The 17,500-nt window shown below is 43.8% G+C and overlaps 1 protein-coding gene across 2 annotated transcripts in view; it reads left to right on the top strand.

Moving 5' to 3' along the window:
• ap3b1a (adaptor related protein complex 3 subunit beta 1a) overlaps positions 1-17,500 on the top strand; it is a 48,304-nt gene that overhangs the window by 26,033 nt on the left and 4,771 nt on the right. For both annotated transcript variants that reach the window (XM_031859925.1, XM_031859924.1), the window contains exons 20-26: positions 91-244; positions 1,609-1,657; positions 2,446-2,549; positions 9,563-9,791; positions 12,136-12,220; positions 13,477-13,574; positions 14,851-14,989. In XM_031859925.1, coding sequence (XP_031715785.1) covers positions 91-244; positions 1,609-1,657; positions 2,446-2,549; positions 9,563-9,791; positions 12,136-12,220; positions 13,477-13,574; positions 14,851-14,989 — 858 coding nt within the window. The remainder of the gene's footprint in view (positions 1-90; positions 245-1,608; positions 1,658-2,445; positions 2,550-9,562; positions 9,792-12,135; positions 12,221-13,476; positions 13,575-14,850; positions 14,990-17,500) is intronic.

Below are 17,500 nucleotides of genomic sequence, written 5' to 3'. Positions count from 1 at the left end.
TTTGTTCAAATGGACGCTGTAGATGTGATAAAAACAAAGTAAATGTGCAGTAATGTAATCCGTTCCTTGTTTTGATTCCACGTGTTTCAGCGACTCGGATGAAAACGGAAATGGACCCGTAGCCCGAGATGGCAGCACGTCGGCCGAGAGCTCCTCCGGCTCAGAGACCGACAACGAGGACTCCAATTCAGACGCCCCCCCAACGCAACAGAAGAAGAAGAGCGACGTGAAGTCCAAACCCGAGGTGACGCTGGGATTTAGTCGGGTCCATTTGGATCTCAGATGAACTGTTGGTTTAACTGAGTAACAGAACAATTCTAAACAAAAAACTACAAACATGAAACATGTTGCACAACTCTTCACCAGAGCACCATGCTTTAATCACTGGATGTTTTCAGCTATCCTGACTTCATGAGGATGGAGTCTAAGGTTACTTCCAGTCTATTGATCAGTTACGGACGACGAGTGGGGGGTAATATTCAGAGACATTTATCCTTTGAGGAGCAACGACACTGTAAGAGATGTTACTTTCGTTACGTTAATTTCAACTTCTATGTTAAACTCAATGCAATTGTAGTTCATGCATGTGTCAAACTATCATGTAATGTTTATCCCTGGGCTAAAATATTCCACAATTGTACACGTTTAAACCGTGTAGAATGTGATATCTGTGCAAACAGGATTGATGGAGAAGCTGTTGTTTTGGATCTCTGCTGTTCAACTGTAGAAACACCAGGTTCTCCTGGGAGTTGTAGTTCCTGAGGCTCTCACGCACACGCACACACACACACACGTGGAGAGAGCGTCGAAATCACAATTTATTTAGCGGGATGTAATTTTGCTCCCGTGTTGTTTCATTCGCCCCCTTTTCTTTCCGCCCTCACCATCTTCTCCTTACCTGCTTTGCTCATCACATTTTTTCTCACCCTCCACTTTCCTTTTCTGCACTATGAAATCCTCATTTCGTACAGTTTGTCATTTGGACACGGCCTATGAATTATGCATCTTTCTTCCACTCCTCTTGCTCTCTCAGACCTCCGTTTGCTAACAAGGTTTCCGTCTCTATTACCGCCGACCGAGCGTCGATCAGAGAAGATCTGATAAGATGCGGCTTCTAACTTTATTGTTTGTTTTCTCCTCACTTATTCCTCCTCCTGTTTGGTTTGTCCCCTCCCGTCGGCTCAGCCCGGAGTACGCAGAGTGGAATTTTATGGTTCTTTATGTGACGTGAAAGCAGCCGTGGCCGGTTAGGAGCGTCTGCAGAAAGGGCGATAAAAGCGCTCGTATGTTTAAATGCCTTTTTTATTGTGGCGCCGCATGCTGTAATTCCCACAAGTCAACACCTGACAGGCCCGCCTCAGTCGCACGGGGCGGCCTGTATCGGTTGTGACACGACACTGTGCATGACTGGCCATTGAAAAAGATTCCAGACGTGTTGCATATAAGTGCAGAGTATCTGTTTTTTGGGGGGGATGAATGTGTCATGTCTCCAGAGACACTGCCAGCACAATTGAAACATTTCACAACGCACAATTTCATTACTTTTGTTTTGAAGTGGTCGTCGTCTTCTCTGCTGCTCATCGACATGTTGCTGTGTTTGATTTCCAGGTGAAAGGGAAGTCCAAGAAGGAAGTCTCTTTACTGGATCTAGATGACTGTGAGTCTATCTGCACCTTTACCGCTGACCATTAAATGACCAAGATATCTTTCTCTGGAGCTGAAGAGAGTTTATACGAGAGTGAATATTGGGCTTTAAATTTGTCCGGTGGCCAGATCGAAATGTCTGTGTCAATAGATCATGTTTACACTCATTAAGTTAAACATTAACTTCATAAGGCAGTGGTGGATAGCTACCTGTGGGCCTGATCTCACCCTTCAACAAAAAAATGACTTTAGCCTCTTAGCCCTGCTCACAAACACAAATAGATTTATTTAAGGCAGCAATAATAATGACATTTGTTTTTTGCGGCGCTCTTTTCGCCATTTTCGTAGCTTTCTCTTGGATGCGTACTTACGATCTGGCACCACGGTCGCCATGTTTTTATAGAGGTTGACGCCCAGAAACGTCCCGAACACGCACCTCTAGTGGGTCATAAGTGATGACTGAGAGGAATCATTTCTGTATCAGTCTATGCATTGTTTTTTAGGAAAATCCTACTCATTGGGATCCTACTAAATCTCCTGTCTCATAGTGCAGAACACGGAGCGTATATAGATCACGTTTTACCAAATGTAACACACCTGTAAAACTACCTAAGTGAACCTAATTGCAGTGCGGACGTTTGTTTTAAGTTGATATGTTAGTTGACAAATAGTGTAGCTTTAAAGCCACTGTGTGTAGAATGTAAAGATTCTTGTCTTTGTCTCCCCCTAGTGGCTGTATCAATACAAGACACTGTGTCAGACAGCAGCGCGTAGTGTCTTTAACAAGCTTCTGTTTTTCAGTTTCTCCTGCGCCCACGAACGCACCCAAGTCTTCGGTCGTCTCTTTGTCCCTGCTGTCCGACCTCGAGGGCCTTTCTCTCTCCAACACCTCCTCCACCATGCAGGTTAGTGTGTGTGTGTGTGTGTGTGTGTGTGTGTGTGTGTGTGTGTGTGTGAGAGAGAGAGACATTTCCTCCATCCCCGTGTGTTGAGAGTCGATTGTTCCTCTTCTGTCTGACACTGACAGAAACAGCGGAGCGCCGTATGAGCTGCTGGAATGAGCTTCTCTCCCTTGTGGAACATTTTTATGCTCCCAGACGCCGACTATTGACCTTTTCTGCCGTCTTATATTTATAGCCCGTGAGGACGGCACAACTGCTCTTCCTGTTTCCTGTATCTCTTATAGTCTGTCTTTCTCACCCCTCGCTGTCTTTTTGCTCTCCCACACCCTTGAACTCTATTTCTGTGTCTCATCTATAAGTCCACCCCCTTTTTCCCCCCCCCCCCCCCCCCCTCTCCCTCTCTCTCTCTCTTATCTCCCTCCTCCTCTCTGTCACCTTCCATCTCTCTCTGTCAGATGTTGTGTCCCTTGTGTCTCGGTGTTGTGTATATCTGATGGTTGACCTTTCCTAGTGTGACGGCTCCTTTCTCTCCTCAGTATGTGAGCGACTCTACACGTCTGTATGTTTTCTATCTTGTCTTTTCTTTTCTTCCCCCTCGGGAGGAAAACATGTCCAGAGCGTTGTTTCTGCTGCTGCTGTTTCTGTTTTGTGTCTCTGCTGTTTGGAGGTTTTAAATCAGAACAGTTGTGTCTGTTTTTACATGTTCGACACGTGCTTTTAATTTGAAAATGTACTTTAAATTGGTTTGCTGTTAATAGATTACGCATAATTATAAAAGGGGGCTGCATGTAGCGATTCATTTGCTTGATAATTGATCTGTGGATCCTTTTTTTTATTTTTATTAATCATGTAATCGGTTAAAGATTTGCTCAGAGCGCAAGGTTTTGTTTTAGCAAGGAGTAAAAACCAAAATATATTACATTTGCAATCAATTAAGTAAATAATTAATTGATAAACATGAATTTTTAGCCAGCTGACTTGTCCATTAATCACCTAAAAGGTGTTCTTCTACAATACTCAGGTCTGAACTTGACCACATTCTGTTTTACTTCTTAAATACATTTATTTGTTTATTTTGTTGTACATCTGGTACCAGTATCACAGTGTTCATAGCGGATGCTAATTTAGAATGCCCGTCCCTTTAAGGGCTTTTATAGTATTTTATATATTAAGCTAAGTTTGTACCACTCGGGCCTCGGTTATACTCTCTGCAAGGACGGTCGCAAGCTTTGATCCCGCTTTAGTTTTTGCGTTATCACCAGACTCAGGGAGTGGTGCGTGTTTACGTCTCTGTAGAGTTACATTAGAGAGCAAAGGTTTGACATTTTGGGGAACGATGCTTGTTCGCTCTCTTGCCTAAGAGTTAGATGAGAAGATCAATGCGGCTTTCTCAAAAATATGGAGCTACAGCCAATTAGCTTAGTGTGTAAGCACCTCTAAAGCTCAACAGTTTCAGACTGTGCTGCTTGTTCAGATTCATTTACAGTCTAATCGAAGGTAAACGCTGGTGTGTGTGATAGAAACGTAAAGACTTTACGTTAAAGATGCTTTAAAAGTGAGTCAGTGTTAACGATGAGTTTGCTGCAGGTAGACGGACGTGTTCTTACCATCTCCCTCCTCTGCCCCGGCTCTAGCTTTGTGTTGAGTTACTCTATATTCTGAGCGTGCCCGCCTGTCTGTCAGTATGATTGACAGCTGCTCTCAGACCAGCGTTTATACAGCGCGAGTCTTGTTAGTCACCCCCCCCCCCCCCACCCCCACCCCCCACCCCCCTCAGGTGAAGGCCGTGGAGTAATAGAGAATAGAAATGCAGATTAGAAAACAGGGAACTTTTTCGCACATCAACATCTGATTTAGAGTCAATTCTATGCATAAATACATGATGGGCATCGGGATTCATAGACAAGGGTAAATAACCTCCCCTTTATACACACACACACACACACACACACACTGGCCCCTGTGTCATTTCTATTTCTCAGCAATCTGCCCACAGAGGCAGCGAGTGTGTCTCAGCTGAGCGCTCGGGCCCTTTTAGAGAATTACTGCATGGTTATCAAAGGCATTTAGATTAACCCTGGTCACTGTCTCTGACCCACCTCCTCTTCTGTCTCCTCCTCCCCGGTTTCTGCATGCTACCGCTCTCTCTAATAACATTTTGACATTAGGATCTCTCACAAATGCCTCTTAAATCCCCCCCCTCCCTCCCTTAACGCGCCCCGAAACCTCTTCCGACCGCTGTCCGTGTGTGCGGCGGGGGCGGCCGAGGCTGATAACTTTTCATTCATAATTAGCGGTCGGCGAATGGGGCTGCTTTGGGGGGAAATTGAACTGTCAGCGGCGGGGCGCGCGGCGTTTGACCCCATCACGCCCAGAGGGGGCCATCATAATTTGTTCATTTGGTGTCCATCAGGCGGGCCTCCGCCTCCCCCGCCTCCCTCCTCACCCCTCTGACCTCCCCCGTAGTGGGCGCTCCGCGGGTTCACGTCTAATTATGAATCAGCAGAAGGACCCCCGAGCGCCACGAATATAGCAGCGGCCTGCCCTCCGAAACCTCCCGCTGCCACTCAAACGGAGGAGATTGCCTCTTAAACAGGAATAAATGCCCTCACAGACGCGGGGCTGCGGCTGGATACTTTGTTTTAATACAGCATTTCTTTACATTACCTCGTTTTAGTAACTATGTGTGTGTCTGTGTGAGTGCGTGTTTATCTGTGTGTGTAGGCGTTTAGTCTTTTTTCTGTCTCCTAGTGTTTGTTATTTTCCGAGGTCATCCGTTTGTTTTCATCGTCCCTTGCAACAGCTGAGATGTCCATTTAATCCCTGCAAGCAAGTGAATTAGGGTCCTGAACATGAATGTGATGCCACATATGGATGTTGCATCTTATTTATGGTTAAGACCGACATGGACACGTTGGTTTTATGCAGCTGGTGACTTCCTGTGAGGAAGTAAAAGAAACAATACGATAGCTTAAAAAGTACTCCATTAAAAAGTACTTACAAGATCCTGCATTTAAAGTTTTACTTAAAATAAGACAACATTATGGATTTCATCTCAAGACGAATTAATTCTAGCAAAATGAATGAACCCAGTTGACTTAAAATAAACGACGTATTTTTTTTATACTAACTTTGAGTTTCATGATTCAATAATGGAACGGACTGAACGTATATTATCCTTTTGAAATGTAGTAGAATAGAAGTAAAGTAGCAAAAAAGTACACTGGTTTCTTTTGTGTTCTGTAGCCAGTGTTACTGTGTTTATAATGTACTTTAATCATTCACAAGTGAAATTAAATACTCTACTTTAATATGATCTATGACAGAAAGATAAGCCAGTTAGACAATAAAAAAACATCTTAGAAAGATGCATTTATATATATATATATATATATATATATATATATTTTAAACATTGTCATATCTTTGGGTTTTGGGCTGTGTGAAGTTGATTTGTGCATTTAATTGATTAAACAATGTTCTTCTATTAAATATCCTGCTAATGCAAAGAAACCGTCTGCTAACAATACTAGCAGAGCTGAATGAAGGACAATACTGTTTCTGAATAACAACCCTCTATTATTCCTAATCTGCTTTAATGGAAAATTTCAAAAAAATTAATCATTTTAAAACACCTAATTTACTGACAAATTGGCATAAATTAAGTAACCTCTGTCTGTATGCGCCGGAGAGACTTCTTGTTACATTGAAGTAGTTTTCGATGGCTGTAGTAACATTTACTTAATCCAATTTGCGGTCAAGGTCTTTGTGACGCCCCTCAATTAATTGTCATCTCCTGACTGAGGGGAACAATTAGGCCCTAAAGTCAAACACATGTCCCTTACCTTAATCCTCACAACTCTTGTAGAGCATAATGAAATCCTGTCTGCGGTGTTGGCGGCAGACGGTGGCTGAGAAACAGAAATGGATTTTCAATATGTGCCCGTACATCTCTGTGCTCCCCACGCCACTTTCTTTTTAAATTGGCCCTCTTATGCACACGGCACAAGGCTACCCGGCTCCCGGTTAGCCCCCGTTTTCCTTTTTTGAATATGTCAGCGGGATTTTCAGGTCATTTGCCAGAGAGGATGCTGGGAGCGTGGCGTCCGGGGCTCTGAAGGTGACTGGTGTCTGTGTCATCCATCACGGGAGCTTCCTTTAAGTTGATGCATAATAGAGCCTCTCAATCAACTTCCCTCCCCTCGTTGTCACCTCCCTCCTTCCTGTCCGGGGCGGGAGAACGGGGGAGCCAAAAGAAAAGGAAGGGAGACTGACGGAGAAGTCAAGGTTACATCCCTCTTCTTCTCTTATTTACACTTGAGGTGTTCGTGTAACAGGACAACAACGGATGGACGAGTGAAGGGGGGGGGGGGTGCTCGTGTCAGGCTTTAACCGTCCACTGTGTCAAATTGGTGATAATAAGCCGTTTGAAGCCTCCGTCCCGTCCTCCGAGGACGACGAGACGGGACCTTGAAGCAGGATGTGTCTGTCAGGGAGGTAAATCTCCGTCGCAAACATTATAGCCAGCTTTATCGACGGCGACTGCTCTGACACGCTCAAAAAGTGGCCCGATAAATATGCAGGCTGGCGGCGCGGCGTTGCGGCCCGACAACAAATGTTTGTTTGACCTCCTTTTACAGGCGCTCGGGCCGGTCTGAGCTCAGGAGACGCTGCTGCTGCTCCGTCAAGGGGACGGTGATCGGACAGTTTGTTCTGTCACTTCTGCAGAGGATTGTTTCAGAGATGTTTTATTCTGGTGCCAAAAGACTTCAAACCTGGAAAACAAGTCACAAATAAGCTCAGCTGCCAGTTAATTATGTGCACCTAGCTAACACTAATGCATCCATTAATGGAGGCCGCAGTTTGTGGTGCTTCATGGGTAATCTGAGAGCGGGTTTACATGCACTTTAGTGACCTGGTTACTGTAAATCAGCGTGCACATGCAGCAGGTTCATCCAGACTTCTACCCCAACACAACACCAACTTTGTTGTGGAGCCATGTCTGACTTATTCTCTCCGCAGTCTTCCTGACTTTTGAGTTGGAGCTCTGCGAAGTTTCAGAATTCAACAAACAAATCAAATAATACGCGGTGGAAACCGACTTACTGAGATTTCTAGAAGACTTTAGATGGAATACAGAGATGTGATGATCTCTCCTGTCGTTCCCATTTTTTATAAACCGGTATTCTTATCCTTCAACAGGAACAGTCGTACAAGAACTTTACCTAAAACATATTGTCTGAAATAAGCAACTTTTCCTGTAAATATTGAGTCAAAGAATGAGTAAACAGGATTGAGTAAGAGGCTTTTGAAGCCAACTTTCAATTGACCTCAATGTTGATGGAAATAGCTTCATGTTTTATGTCTTATTCCTTAGTAAATATATCCCAAACCTGCTGTTTCTCTCACGTCTTGCTGCTCCGCTACACTGATCGTGAGTGTTTTACTTCTCGCCTTGTGAAGCGAACACGTTGAAACTCGTCTCCACGGCTTCTTGTCCTGCGTCAAACCGATTCTTCATCCTCGCACACACATCGTGACACTTCGTCGTCGGATGCCTCGTACATTTCTGACCCGAGTCGGAAACACGCTGCCAGCGTGTCCGGCTTCAACAACACAATGTGCCCTGACACCACTCAGCGCCTGCATGTTTCCACTGCGTTTCTTCATATCATATTATTAGTCATATTCAATTAGCTGAATTAGTTCACACCCTGTGCATGATCGTTCCTCACTGTTTTGCGCTCTTTGTCACTCTTACAACTTCTTTGAGAAGTCAGATTTTTCACTTTCAGGCGTTAAATAGATATTTTTCAGTTTCTGAACTCATCCTCATTTGCGCTGTTGTTGCCTCTGTGTCAGCGTATGAATCTACTGAGGTGTTTTAGAGGGTGTGAAAAGGCTTCATTCGCCCTGATGTTTTGAACTAATTAGTGCTGTCACTCAAGGCAGACGGACCTTTTTGACTTCAAGAAACTACCTTAAACGTCCTACTTTTTGCGCTGCTTTTTAATATTTTGAGTGTTTGAGGTGTGAAGTTAATCCCCGTTAATGCGGACGTTGTCATGTTTGACAGGTCAACGTGTTGCGTGCTTTGTGTGGGCCGACCTCGTCTTTCTGACGAGAGCTGACAAAGTGTGAACAATGTTCCTCTGAGTAACGAGATGTTAATGTTTCGGGAGAAAGAAAACACCACCGACGCGTTCGCCTCCTTTCTTTCCCGTAACTCTCAAAGGTAATGTGATTTCCTGCCTCTGAAAAGGTAAAAGCCCCTGCGAGCGGCAGGTTTGGCCCATGCAGGCACTTGTGTTTCTATTCATTAGAGGTTGTTTTTATTCAGCCTGGTCGGACCGAGCATCCAGCCCATTTCCCTCTAACTGGGCTGATTGAGAACATTTCTTAAATGGGCTCGTCTTTAGCCCGCAGCCGTAATGAAGGGAGGGTTGGTGGGGAGTTACCAGTCAACCCTCGGTCCCACTTCACTCAGAAGTGCTGGATTCTTCCCGCTGATTGGACACGGAGAATTGCATGTGATGGAAAGACCGGAGATTCTTGTATTAATCTGTGCTTTTGTGTGAATGCATTTGCACTGTAATGTGCAAGGCGTCCCTGGATATATTGTGTTGATGTGGAGAGCCTGAGGCTTCTGGGCAATGTTCTGCATGTTTTTGTTTTTTCCTTTTTCTGCTTCTGCTCTCAGGCTGTTGTTTCCAGCAGTGCTTAGTTGTTCGTAGATCAATCCAGGCAATACTGCAGCTTATTTCTCTGATAATCAAGAAGTTTCATGGAGCACAAAATCCCACTAGAGCCTCATTCCCACTGGACAAAATACCCACTAACACCAGACTTTTGTCCTTAACTTGGAAGTGAATATATTGTAAATACAATCAACAGGGATTTGGACAATTATTATAATTTGTTAACGTACAAAAGATTCAATTAATATGCTCTCCTCAAGAGGATGATAGACTGGATGTTTGCTGAGGTTTATTCCTGTCTTCCATACGTCCCTTCAGGTCACCACTCCGTCTTTTGGCCCTGTGAAAACCTACGAGCTGCTTCACCATATGACCGGGAAAGGTTTGTCAGCCAAGTACCATTTCCCCAGGCAGCCCTGTTTGTACCAGCCCAGCATGGTGGCTGTACAGGTCACACTGACCAACAGCTCAGACCACAGCCTGGAGGAGATCCACATAGGAGACCGAAGCCCGGCGAGCCTCAACATCCACTGCTTCAACACCATCGGTGAGTACGAGCGCCACACCTGTAAAATACTCCTCAAAAACCAGGGGGATCCAATATTGCTTGTTTTAAAAATGCATTTTTATTATAAAACTTGCAGATTTTGGATGCCTCCAACATGTGTCGTCTCTCCTCTTCATTCACGATGGCTTTCTGGAATTTCTACAGCTCCATGATTGTTTTCTCAGGCAGATATTAAATGACCATTTTAAAGCCTGTTTGCTATCAGCTCAGCAAATAGCCTACAGCCCTTCGGCCCCCCCAACCTGAAAACAGCCAATATTACTTCGGCTAATCCCTGTTCATTAGTATCGATCAGGCCGAACAAACATGCGCAATCTCCATATTTCTTGTCACGGCGTTGCGTGATTGCTGCACTCCGTATAATATAAGACTGAGAACAGTGCTCCCTCAAGATTCTCCCCTTTTTCCCATGCCGGTGTGCGGTGGAGCACGTTAAAGCTGTCGATTGCAGGCGATTGATCGGGCATTGAAGGAACTCGAGCAGCCAAACAGTGGGTAATTTGGATCGATGGAAGCCCGGCTACTGTGAGCTGCTGGCTGGAGTTGGTGTTGATAAGTTGCAGAGGATGACAGGCGAAGCGTTGTATGATGCTGTTTTGTGTTTGTTTGTTTGTCGAGGGGATGATAAATAACACGGCTTGTATTTAGTCAGAAATATTGCACATTGCTTTACTTAAAACACGTAATTTAGCTGTTGAAAATGAAATAGTTTTTTATACTATCTATATATATCTATATATATCTATATATATCTATATATATATCTATATCTATATATATCTATATCTCTATATATATATATATATCTCTATATATATCTATATATCTATATATATCTATATCTATATCTATATATCTATATATATCTAAAAAAAAAAAAAACTACTTACTGGAAAACCTCTGCTTTGAATATTTTATAGTCGGGCAACAGTCAAGTCGTCGAAAAACACTTCAAACTCGACAGAAACAACAATTAACTCATCAAAACCGTCTTTGTCTTTCCACACAATCACCAACTCTGATTTGGTCAAAATAAAACCTTAATTCACAGAGATAGATGTGGAAAGAATCAGCCGTTAAATGCGCTCGCAAAGCTACCAGACTCCGTTGACAGAAACGGTAGTTTTACTTTGCTAATCACTGAAAAACACAAAAAGGAAAGAAGTCTATCGCCTGTTTTGTTTTCCCGTGTTTGTAAAAGCTGCATCTACGTGCTAATGTTGGTGGAAAAGGAGAAGTAGCTTTGTGAGTTTAATGTGGTTTAAAGGACCGTTCCGGTTTATTACAGTGTGGGTTATATTCTGTTGCGTTGCCGTTCCTATCGGTAATAATAACTTCATGCTCACCAGATTAATTGCTGAGATCTGGGAACATGTCGACATTCAAAGAGCAAGAAACGTGAGCGGTCAAATGATCCCGCAGGTTGTAAACAAACGTATTTGAACAGTCCCTAAAAACAATAAAATAATCTGTTTTAAACATCCGTCGCAGATTACACTCTGACTTCCTGCTTTAACTTCGACCTACTTAACAAACGTGAAGCCGTGGCGTCTTTGCACACAATTTGTGGTGAAAAATCTGTTAAATCATCAGTTGAAATGTTCTCCAGATGTTATATTAAATAGTTTATCTCATGATTTATATCAACACAGACCACTAGACTGTTAAAAACATGAGAATCAAGTCCAGAACATGTCTGTTGGAGCAGAGTGAAGGCTGGAGTGGAAGTGAGTCTATGATGACTCTGTTTTCTGAGGGCTTTCTCTCTGGAGTCTCTTCTCCGTCCGTGGAAAGAGTTCTACAGTAAAATAGCTCTGCTCCACGGAGGATGTTTCTGTCTGTCTGTGTTCTTCTCATCCTGAACCACCTCCTCCTCCTCCTCCTCCTCCTCTCTCATTCAGCTGTCCAGACTTTCTCTTCAGCACATTTTTTTGGTGGCTTTACTTAACTCTCCTCCATCTTGCTCCTTCACCTCGTCTCTTCTTGATGCTGATGCTCTCTTTGACAAGCCTGTTGTTTTGAAAATATGCTAGTCCTTCATGTGTGTGTGTGTGTGTGTGTGTGTGTGTGTGTGTGTGTGTGTTTTCCTCCCCGAAGCTAGAGCTGTGGGGAGGGGGGTGAGATTGAAGGATAGATTTCTCACACACGGTGGCCTTGCTTTGTGAAGTAGAAAACACAAGTGGTGTGGATGCCTGTCTGTTCCACTCTGCTGCTGCCCTCCCTCCTCCCTCCCTCCTCCCCCTTTGCTCCATCCTTCCTTACGTTGCACACTGTGCCCTTGTCACTCACTATTCCTCTCCTCCTTCCCTCTTTTTTTCCTCAGAGCGGCTGGAGCCAGAGGCCTCTGTGACGGTTTCCATGGGTATTGACTTCAGCGACTCGACACAAGCAGCCAACTTCCAGTTGTGGTGAGACAACCTGACATCCGCTCATATCACGTTTTCTCTTTCCTTCTCCGACCTTCAGTTGTACATCTTGTTCACTACCTCTTTTCTCCAGATTCACACCTCCCTCCCTCTTTCTCTTCCATTCATTTGCATCCTTTTTTTCTCTCTCTCTCTCATTTGTTTTGTGGTAATTCTCCTCTTCCTGCCGGTTCTGTGCCGGCACTCCCAGGTGAGACATCAGCCGCGATTGATCCGGGTTCACTGGGATAACAATTATTACGCCAGTAATCAGCCCCGGCTCAAATCAAGCTGCTGAATGCCATCGGCGCCGCCGCTCAGCTGATCAATAACCTTATCAGAAAATCTGTTCAGGATGGGGGGGGGGGGGAAATCAATCTGACCCAAAATGCCTTGCAAACCGTGTGAATGGCAATCAGAGGAGAAACATGTAATACACAAACAAAGCTCGAATAGACACAAGTGCACAAAACACACGCTCACTGTGTCACACGTCATTGTCCGTTTACTCACGTTGAGATGGATTTAAATTACAGAACATGCAGGAATAGATTTGTTCTTAAGTCTTATTAAGTGATGTAACTTTTCTATTTACCTATTTACCAGGGACAGTACACATCAACACTTCAGTTTACACCTCCATGTAAGAGAGCGAATGTTCATCTCTAGTTCCTTTTACTGGCTTCTTACAAATCGGCTATTATCAATACAATGCTGCAGCGAGCTCTATACTACGGCACAATACTGGCACAATACTGACACAATACTGACACAATACGACACGATATGATACAAAAGTAGCAGATATGTAAAAAGAATGAGTATGTAACGGTACTATGATCGGTTTGCTCTCTTTAGTTTATGTTTAAAGGTCAGATAAGTGCTTTCTCTTAATTCAAAATATAAAACTGTCGTATTTTGAATTTTCACAATTTGTATCATAGCTTTCGTGGGAGTCATATGCACTTAAAATGATAAAAAAATGATCTATGAAAGCAGAGGACATGACGTGTAGTCTTATGTGGTGTTTTTGGGGCGTTTATGCTAATTTACAATTTTCATGAACGTACAATTCGTCATGTTTACGCTGGTCGTTCATTTATCTGAAGTGAGGAGCGTTTGATGAATCTGTCACGGCAAACTCGTACGGAAAGACGTACTCTTTCCTGAGGTCTGATGTCTTGTAACCAGGTTCCTGCTTTGTGTTAGATGTCCTCTAAATAAGTTTCTTTTCTCTTACTGTTGTTTTGCTGCCTCAGCACCAAGGAGGACCAGTTCAGTGTGTCCATCCAGCCCGCTGTGGGAGAGCTGCTAATGCCCAGCACCCTGACGGAGCAAGACTTCAGCAAGGAGCAAGGTGGGCTACGTCATGTTCTCTAAATAAATATATAAACTCTCGTGATAAGCTGAAAGCACAGTGAAGATCACCAGATACAAACTTGAGTTGTTGCCCTGCTAATTCAAAGTGTTTGAAGCACATGACCTGTTCAGATAAAATCACGTTTACCATACATGCACATGGCTATTTATGCTTTAACATGTTACTGGAAAAGGCTGATTTGCTGCAGCGTTTGTTAATGAAGCGTACATTATTGCTTTTTTATCTAGTTTTGAGTGAAATTTGTGACAAAATAACAGATTCCTTTGCTTTTATTTGGTCTGAAAATACAATTTTCAATACTGATGGATGTGAAATAAAAGATACTCCAGCGAGTACTTACAGCAGCAGTCAAATAAAACTCCAATGTTATATTTGTGACATGTATAAATACACCATACCTTTTCTTTAAACTTGATTTAAATGTTAAACAGCTATTAACAGCTCGGTGACAAAGATAGAGGTTTACAATCTTTAAATTAGAGTTTTCTATTGCGTGCAGTAGTCACAAGTTATATTTATAAAGTGAAATTAAATCCTAGCAGCCTGCCTCTAGTAACAAACATGTCCTCACCATTGTCATGAAAGCCTCTTCTGAAGCACTTACTGGTGTTCCCTCCACAGACACACACCTGTAGAGCTGCATAGTGAGGCGGCCATTGAGAGCTGAGAGCACACTCGTATCTCGGCCATCAGCGGGCTTTTGAGTGCGCGCTTAATGCTGCTTCTGCCTTAATTCATCTTCATTCGCTGTGTTTTGAGCTCTGCTGAGTACACCTCGCACAAAACAGAGTGGAGCGACTTGCTTTGCCGGAACCTTTTCTCTCGCTAGCAAATTGCTGCTTTAAACCAATCGAGTGAAGTCAATTAATTCTTTCAGTTTACAGGTTTTTCATTATATTTGCCTTGAAGACCTCTTTTATTTCTGCCTAACTTGTGCATATTTATCTTCATTCTTTCTCGAAAATCCTTGTTCGTTACTAAGTGCACATGAACCGGCCATTTGCCTTCAATTGAGAGGTTTTTTCCAAATCTGTTTGCATTTATCGAAGATTTTTCCTCATTTTAGTCACAAACAAAATCAGTTTTATCTTGTTGTTCAGTCCCAAATTCTTCTTCTTTATATCCACAACACTTTATAGTGATAGTATAAACATGTCTGCTATGTATGTACTTTAAACCGGACACATTGAATCTACAGTAGTGACAGAATGAAGCTCCTGTTTGATTGGCTGAACGTTTCTCGTCCTGTTAGGTAAGCTCCTGGGCATGAACGAGACCTCTGCAACCGTCACGATGGCAACAGCTAACACCTCCAGCCAGACCGTCAACACGCAGGTCCTGTCTGTGGCCAACGTAGGAGTGGTTTCATCCGGACAAAACAGCCTCCACAGGTGAGCCGTCCTCTCCTCACAGTCACCGTCCTACTTCTTCATTTACACACATTCAACAGACGGACACACAGATTAAACCTTTCGGGAACATTCGCTCTTTTAGTGCCCTGGACGATGCTTTGCAGGTTTTCTTCTGGTGCTGTCGTGGTTGTAGGGTCAGCGGGTTTGGCAGGAAGTTGGTCAAAACAAAGATGGAGTGTCGGTCAGTCCGTCTGCTTGACTGACGAACTTATTTATCTGCAATAACAATGATTGAAGTGAGACGAACCATGTGGAAAAGAGACAAACTGTGTAATTTGTTATTGAAAAAAGGTAATAAATCGTAATATATGTTATCGCAATAATCCAAATTAGTAATAGTAATTTTATGTTACGGGTGATTTCTGAGAGAGACAAAGGTCCTAAAAGGTACATGTACACGTTTTCTTTCATGTTCTTTTGTTGTGTTGTTTTATGAGCATGAATAAATACTAATATAATGAATTCATTGTATACTCGGCGGCTCACGTTACCGTAGTGTTTAACAGCGTCGTCTGTTGTGTGATGAGATCGTTTTTGTTTTACCCCCAGCCCGTAATTTATTTGATCATGTTTTTACGTTGTTCATCCACCTCGTTGTTGTTAACATATATTTAGGAACGCCTGGACGGAATGTCCTCAAATTTAGCAGATGAACTGATCACCGTGACCTAAAAAAAAAACACGTTTTTTGGCCGTAACTCAATAATTCTTATGCTAATTATGTCAATTTCACACAAATGTCTTAAGAAGATAAAACGATGACATATTGGACAGATATGGATGTAAACTGCTACTTGCCTGGTTGGTTGAAGCACACGAGTCATGAGGTGGTAATCCTAGTTTTTAATATGAATAATGTAAGTTGTACCTGCATGCATGTGTCCGTTAGCATCGTGTTCTACAGTGAGGGCCACAGAGTGAGAGCCTCACACAGACATGCCAGGGGAATGCCCTGAGAAGCCTGGCTGTGTAATTGGTGTACACAGAGTGTGCTAATGAGCTTCCTCCTCTGTCACGCACACCCGAACACCTGATAGATAATTACACCTCCCTCTCTCCCTCTGTTTCCTGCTCCGTCTCTCTCTCCCCCCCCCCCCCCCATCTGTCTCTCCCTCCGCACCGCTGTCTCTCTTTCACTTCCTCTTTGTCTCTCACTCTGTCCTCCCTCTCTCTCCATCCGTCCTTTTTATTTCCTCGCTCTTATTACATGTCTCTGTCTCGGAATAGAGGAAACATGTAGGAATAAGTAAGGGACAGGGAGGAAGTCGGGGGAGGTAGAATAAAAGGGGGAGACGGCAGCACGAGGACACGGAGAGACGAAACGAGTGAGTGGAAATCAATGCTGGCCAGCAGGAGAGGCCTGCGTCCAATAAGCCCGTCCTTCATTCAGAATAACCGATAGCTCAAACGACGCCGCGCTATCAATCTCTCTCTCCCGCTTCTGTGACGGCTAAAGAGGAAGACAGTCTCCCCCCCCCCGGTGTTGCCCCGTGATCTTATAATAATGAAGACACCGTCTTCCATATTGCCGGCTGGTGATGACCGGCTCTCCATCGCTGTCCCTGGGAGGTCCATTTATTAGAGATGATGGAGAAGACGTCGCCGGCCGGTCTGACAGCCTCGCCTTTGAGAAGCTGTCGCAGAGATCTCTAAATCTGTCCGTTGGTGCTCTTGATCTGGAGCCAGTGACCACATGTTCAAATGATGACCTCATGTGATTGTTGTGTTAAGATTAGAGCTGCTACCATCATCTGATTAGTCAGTGAAGTTAATCTGCTACAGTAGGTCGTCTATAAATCATTTCAAAGGCAAAAACATCTTTGGTTTCAGCTTCTCAAATGTGAATATTTCTGTTTTCTTACTTTTCTCTCACAGTAAACTGATTATCTTTAAATGACTGAAACTATTAATTATTGTTGATTAAATTCCTGCCAGTCGATTAATCGTTTTAGCACCGGTAATTTTAGTCATGGTGTTTTTGTGTGCACACTTTGAATAACACACACACACAGACACACACACACACACACACACACACACAGAGTGATCGATCTGATCGGATGCACCCACTGAGAGTTTATTGTGGAGGTCACTCGGCATTAAACGTGATGTGTGACCTTCTTTTTCTCCTCTGATCTCCCCGGAGAAGGCGCCTCTAATCCGGGTAAAAACCCCTCAACGTGTACCCGCCCTTGGAGGAGCGAGAGTTCGGCTTTAATGTAGAAATGACGGATTCGACATGAATGATGCAGTTCACACGACGCACGTCGCCTGTGCTTTGAACTGACCTCCGGTACTTTGTGTGTTCTAGATCTCAGTGTTAGAGAGACGACGCCGGCTCTGTTTGACAAAGCAACAGTCTCCTTGTGCACCTCTGCGTCCCTGCACTCCTCTTGTTTATCAGCAGGGTGCAGCACTGCTTTTCCCAAACAGGCGCCGAGCGGAGACGGGAAGGTGGGGGGGGGGGGGGGGGGGGGGGGGGGGGGGGGG

Source organism: Anarrhichthys ocellatus, unplaced genomic scaffold, assembly GCF_004355925.1.
Source record: "Anarrhichthys ocellatus isolate YVR2014 unplaced genomic scaffold, GSC_Weel_1.0 scaffold23, whole genome shotgun sequence".
Classification (NCBI taxonomy): Eukaryota; Metazoa; Chordata; class Actinopteri; order Perciformes; family Anarhichadidae; genus Anarrhichthys; species Anarrhichthys ocellatus.
This window is presented reverse-complemented; position numbering and strand designations above follow the sequence as displayed.